Below are 6,000 nucleotides of genomic sequence, written 5' to 3'. Positions count from 1 at the left end.
GACGCTCTTTTCCGCAAATGCTTTTAACGGAAAACGTATCCGTTAAAAGCATTTGCGGAAAATCACCCCATCTAGACGTAGCCCAAGAGTACAGCATGTGATCGTATTTAAGCAAGCATGGTGAGCTTATTTGTACGATAAACGGTTATTGTCACTCACTTCATAAACAAGGGCCCAGATTAATTCCTGGTGCTGCTCTAGCTAAATCAGTAGATACCCCAGGGATAAGCCTCAGAGGGGCGGCCGTGTTAGTCTGTAACTTTAAAAACAAGTAGTCCTCTGGCACCTTAGAGACTTACAAATGCAAAACCCACTTCTTCAGATGAGATGATTTTGTCTTTGACTTGTAGGCCCTATTCAACCTTCACCTTTTAAACCCACTATTGCGACGGGTTAGTGATAGGATTACCTTACAGAGTTACCCAGTATCTAGCTCAGCTTTTCTGTCATCATCACAACTTCCCTGGTGCACCTGCTGTTTGCATCATATGGATAGCTTCCCCACACGGCTTCAGCGAGGGCTAGGCCACCACCCAGCAACATCAGCAAGCTGTGGCACAATACACTGTGGGATGCCCTGCCACAGAGAGGGCTGGAAAGAGAGGACCAGCCAAACTGGTTGCACAAAGATGGCAGGGATACGCCACGTCAAGAACCTGTAACTAGTTTAACACCTATGGGAAACCAGCCTTGTGACACTATGCTTCTGGCAGGGGAGACACACTGCTGGGGTTAGGAACAGCGCTTCGGCCATCTTGCGAATTAGAATCAGAATCATAGACTCCTGGAACTGGAAAGGGCCTGAAGAGGTTATCAGGTCCAGTCCTTTGCTCGGCAGAACCAAGCACCATCTAGATCATTCCTGACAGGTGTCTGTCCAACCTGCTCTTAAATATCTCCAGCGATGGAGAGTCCACAACCTCCCTAGGCAATTTATTCCACTGTTTAACCACCCAGACAGTTAAGTTTTTCCTAATGTCCAACCTAAACCTCCCTTGCTGCAATTTAAGCCCATTGCTTCTTGTCCTGTCCTCAGAGGCCAAAGAGAACATATTTTCTCCCTCCACCTTTTAGATACTCGAAAACCGTTATCACGTCTTCTCTCAGTCTTCTCTTTTCCACACTAAACAAACCCAATTCTGACAGGAAGCACGGGACAGCCTGCCATATCCGGTTACAACCTTGCCTAGAAGATGTAGAGTGGACACTGCTGTATGGCTGTAGCATTTTTTGCATAGTTGCACATAGCAGGGAAAAGGCATCCAATTGAACCTGTGTTAAAACAACAAGTTTTAAGCAAGAGCAAAGACAGACACGAGTTAGCGTGGATATTCCGCCCTTAATTCACCCTGGCAGCACTAGCACTGTAGCTCACATGGGCAACAACGCCCATTGTTTTCAGGTGCTCTGGCAGAAATCGCTCCATGACATAAACTTCACCTCCCCTATGAGGTGAACAAATCATTCAGTTTCAGGCTTCCCTGCTGTTTCCAAAGTCAGATCCAAACAATTCTTGTCAGGCCCGGTTTGGATGTGAAGGGCGGCTGCCAAGCCCCAGATGCAGCTGGCTCCCAGGACTGCCTCAGGCTCCAAAGGACAGGTCATCATGACTGAGTTCCCAAAGGGGCGCAGAAAGCAACTTGTCAAGGAGCACAGAGCGTTGGCAGGGAGCTGTGCAGGGCCGGCTAAGGCGGGCAAAGGGAGAGGGGAGCTGGAGTGCAGCAGATCAGCTCTACCTTCTGTGTTGCCTGTGGGGGGAAGGGCCTGGTGGGGTGCCAGCCAGGATCTGGAGTGGGGGGCAGAGACTGGGGGGGCTGGCCAGGATCCCAGGGTGGGGGTCAGAGGTATGGGGGAGAAGCCAGGATCCGGGGTGGTAGTCAGGGGCATGGGAGGGCAGCCAGGATCTGGGGTGGGGGGAAGAGACTGGGGGGAGGGCGGCTAGGATCCGGGGTGGGGGTCAGGGGTATGGGAGGCAGCCAGGATCTGGGGTGGGGGTAGAGAGTGGGGGAGCCGGCCAGGAACTGGGGCAGGGGCAGCAGCCAGGATCTGGGGTGGGGGATAGAGACTGGGGGGGCAGCCAGGATCTGGGGTGGGGGATAGAGACTGGGGGGGGCAGCCAGGATCTGGGGTGGGGGATAGAGACTGGGGGGGGGGGTGGCCAGGATCTGGGATGGGGGGGGAAGAGACTGGGGGGAGGGCGGATAGGATCTGGGGTGGGGGTCAGGGGTAAGGGGGGAGCCAGGATCTGGGGTGGGGGATAGAGACTGGGGGGGGGCAGCCAGGATCTGGGGTGGGGGATAGAGACTGGGGGGGCGGCCAGGATCTGGGGTGGGGGTCAGGGGCTGGGGGTAGAGGTGCCCAACCAGCATCCGGGGTGGGGGGAAGAGACTGGGGGGGGGGCGGCCAGGATCTGGGGTGGGGGTAGGGAGTGGGGGAGCCGGGGTGGGGGGGTGACACAGGTGGGTTCCGGGGAGGGGCAGTGACTGGCCACGGCCGGCGGGGGCGGGGTCCGGGCTCCTCCGCGATCCCTGCAGGGCGGGGGGGGGAGGCAGCGGCAGCCCCCCCCCCCCGCCAGCAGCGCCGCCCCCGCCCGTCACGTGAGGGCAGCGGGGCCCAATGGGCGGGCGGCGCCGCGGGCAGCCGGGGGCCGCTCATTCAAACCGCGGCCGGAGCCGCCGGGCGGGGGGGTGCGCGGGCGCCGGGCGGGCGATGCCCCGCGGGCCGGGGCCGGAGCGGCCGCCGCGATGCCGGTGCGGAGCCGCTACAACCTGGTGGATGACGGCTGCGACTCGCGGGTGCCGCTGCACAACGAGGACGCCTTCCAGCACGGGATCCACTTCCAGGCCAAGGTGAGCCGGGCCCCCCGCCTGCCCCCCCGCACCGCCTGCCCCCCCCCGCACCGGACCCCCGGGCCCGCCTGCCCCCCCCAGCCTGTCCCCCCCGCACCGCACCCCCGCCTGCCCCCCCGGGCCCCCCGCCTGCCCCCCCCCGCCTGCCCCCCCGGGCCCGCCTGCCCCCCCCAGCCCCGCACCCCCGCCTGCCCCCCCGCACCGCCCCCGGGCCCCCCCCGCACCGGACCCCCCCCCAGCACCGCGCCCCCGGGCCCGCCTGCCCCCCCGGGCCCCCCCCGCCCGCGCCCCCGGGCCCCCCCCGCCCGCCCCCCCGGGCCCGCCTGCCCCGCGCCCCCGGCACCGCCTGCCCCCCCAGCACCGCCCCCCCCGGACCCCCCCAGCACCGCGCCCCCGGCACCGCCTGCCCCCCCAGCACCGCGCCCCCCGGGCCCGCCTGCCCCCCCCCCCGCACCCCCGGACCCCCCGGTGCCCCCGGGCCCGCCTGCCCCCTCGCCTGCCCCCCCAGCACCGCGCCCCCGGGCCCGCCTGCCCCCCCAGCCCCGCACCCCCGGACCCCCCGGTGCCCCCGGGCCCGCCTGCCCCCTCGCCTGCCCCCCACAGCCCCGCGCCCCCGGGCCCGCCTGCCCCCCCGCGCCCGCCTGCCCCCCCCAGTCCCGGGCCCCCCCGGGCCCGCCTGCCCCCCGCGCCCGCCTGCCCCCCCAGCACCGCACCCCCCGGGCCCGCCTGCCCCCCGCGCCCCCGAACCCGTCTGCCCCCCCCGCCCCTCTCGGGGCGCCCGAGCCTGCCCGTGCAACAAGTGCCTTGATTTCCCCTCCGCCCCCCCGCGGCGGGGCGCCCGGGTCCCCCGCCAGCCGCCGGACCGAGCTCCGGGCTGCCCCGGCTCCCGACCCGGGGAGGAGCAGAGCGGGGCTGCTCGCCGGGGATCCGGCCCCTGCCGCAGCTCCGGGCTGTCAGAGGCTTAAGGTTGGTCCCTGCCCCTCCTGGCCGCGGAGCACGTCTCCTTCCCGCTTTGAACCCCGTCTAGTGTTGGCCTTCACCGCTCGGATGCGTGGCGGGGAAAGGGCTCCCCTCGGGTTTGTCGTGCGCTCCCGGAACGGAGCCATCCCCGGCTGTAAGCCACGCAAGAGCCCCTCCTCGGAGGAAGTGGGTCAGGCCCACGAAAGCTCATCCCCGGCTAAACCCTCTGGCTCGTCTTTAAAGTGCTGCACAGTCCTGGTTTTTGTTTCAGCGAGACCAACACGGCTACTCTCTTACCCCTGGGAGGAAGCGGGTTTGCCCCCCAGCTAGCCATGTATTCCTGTTGCTCTCTAAGATGCCACTTCGCCAGGGTCTCTAAGATGTCCACTCCTTGTTTGTAAAAGTTGTCTCCCAGAGAAAGGGTAAATAACCCTTCCTTGTTCCCCAGCGCCACACCAAGGAGGCATCTTCCCTGCCCCTCCTTTGTTGCCTTTTCCCAAGCTGAGATTTTAAATCTCTCATACAGAAGCTGTTCCATGCCCTTCTTGTTTTTTTTTGGCAGGCCTCTTCTGTACCTTTTCCCATTCTCTAATCTATTTGATTGGCGATAGGGTGATGGGAACTGCATGCAGTATTTCAGATGTGGGTGAACCACAGATGTATGTAGAGGCATTATATTTACTATCCTATTGTAATTAGATAACGGTTGGGCTCCCCTTGAAGTCACTTAACGCATGGTGTGCTGAAAAGAATGGACCCCGTGATCACACTGGGCCTGGTTGGGGGGGGGAGGAAGAGCAGCTGTCACGGACAGGAGCAGTTACCCAGCATCTGCTGCTCAAGGAAGCATTTGTCTAAAACATGTGACACAGAAGGCGCCAGGTACAAACTGAGCAGCCAGGAAGTGAATTGCAGGAAGGCCAAGGGCTGCTTTTCCCTGTAAGTTGGGCGCCCGTGCGGCTGTTCAGGAGAGATTCCAATGCTGCCCAGCTGAATAGCAGAGTGCCCCCAGCTAAGGTTTGTGTTTCTCTTGGTGGTGCATGTTCACACCTGTCTTGGTGCACATAGCAAAACTTATTCCGCACATGAACAGGAAAAATCCACCCATGATGGGAAAGATTAGCAGGAACGTTGACCAAGGCTCAGCCGATCTCCGTGCACTGGGGGCTTCAACCCTCTTGCCTTTGAAAACATTAAAGCCAGCACTTTCACAAGTGTTCGTTGACTTCAGGTGCCTTGAATGTTGGCTGCCTAGCGTCAGGACCTCGCTGTCCTACAGGTGCTGGGACATGGCTGCCTTCCAACCCTGAACTTTTGAGTGGCCTTGCACCCTTACAATAAGGCCCAAGTTCAATAGCGTTTTAACCACCGGGCTTTAAATTGGAGTTGCCCATGGGTACTAACCGGCCATAACCGGAGTTCTCATGCACTTCCCTGGCTAGTAGAGTCACGTGCGTTGGTGTCACGGGTAATAAACCAAGGTGTTTTTTTCCATGAACAAGACCGAAAAGTCTTTCTGACTCTGTATCTTTCCTTAGTGTTCTCAATCGCTTGTTCCCACGCTAGTTTCAGCCCCCTTCCGAATGTTTGTCTCAGCAAGGGGGCTTGAAAAAAGGAAAGGAACTTCAAAATGTGCCAACAAACCGTACTACCTTCTCGTGCTTTTGAGCAGAGGAAATGGGGAGGGGAAAGTCGCAAAAGGTCACTGACATTGGGCTGTTATGCTCAAATTAAGCCGGTTTGCACTAGATTTTTTTTTTTGGGGGGGGAGTCTTTGCAATCTTGGAAACTTTCCTGCACGGTTTGCCCTGGGACTGGCCTGGAAAGGCTCCTCTTGACAGCATAGGACTTTGCATCATTTCTGTCTATAGCGCGTGCCAGTGGGCGTGGGATGGGGCAGATGCTTGTGGTGTACAGGGAGTCAGACAAGACCAGAGATGGGCAGTAATTTTTGATGGGGGCCACTCCAAGGTTTTGGTAAGTGGTCAAGGACTGTGCTTTTCTATGGAGCGGGGGTGGGGTCTGGGACGGAGGTTGGCTGCAGAGGGAAGCTCTGGGTATGGGCCTGGGGTGCAGGAGAGGGCGTTTGAGTGAAGGAGGGGGTTGTGACCTGGGGCGGGGGATTGGGGTGCAGCGGCTGGGACAGGGCTGGGTAAGCAGGCTGGATCTGGCCTGCCTAGCTCTTTCATCC

The 6,000-nt window shown here is 61.0% G+C and overlaps 1 protein-coding gene across 2 annotated transcripts in view; it reads left to right on the top strand.

Moving 5' to 3' along the window:
• The first annotated feature begins 2,645 nt into the window (after nucleotides 1-2,645).
• Nucleotides 2,646-6,000, top strand: part of LOC102450481 (carboxyl-terminal PDZ ligand of neuronal nitric oxide synthase protein) — a 73,572-nt gene continuing 70,217 nt past the window's right edge. Inside the window, exon 1 of one of the 2 annotated variants that reach the window (XM_075905420.2) lies at nucleotides 2,646-2,849. In XM_075905420.2, coding sequence (XP_075761535.1) covers nucleotides 2,745-2,849 — 105 coding nt within the window. In that variant the 5' untranslated portion in view covers nucleotides 2,646-2,744. The remainder of the gene's footprint in view (nucleotides 2,850-6,000) is intronic. The other variant, XM_075905419.2, reaches the window with a different exon arrangement.

Source organism: Pelodiscus sinensis, chromosome 23 (genome assembly GCF_052426305.1).
Source record: "Pelodiscus sinensis isolate ZL-2025 chromosome 23, ASM5242630v1, whole genome shotgun sequence".
In the NCBI taxonomy this organism is placed as follows: Eukaryota; Metazoa; Chordata; order Testudines; family Trionychidae; genus Pelodiscus; species Pelodiscus sinensis.
This window is presented reverse-complemented; position numbering and strand designations above follow the sequence as displayed.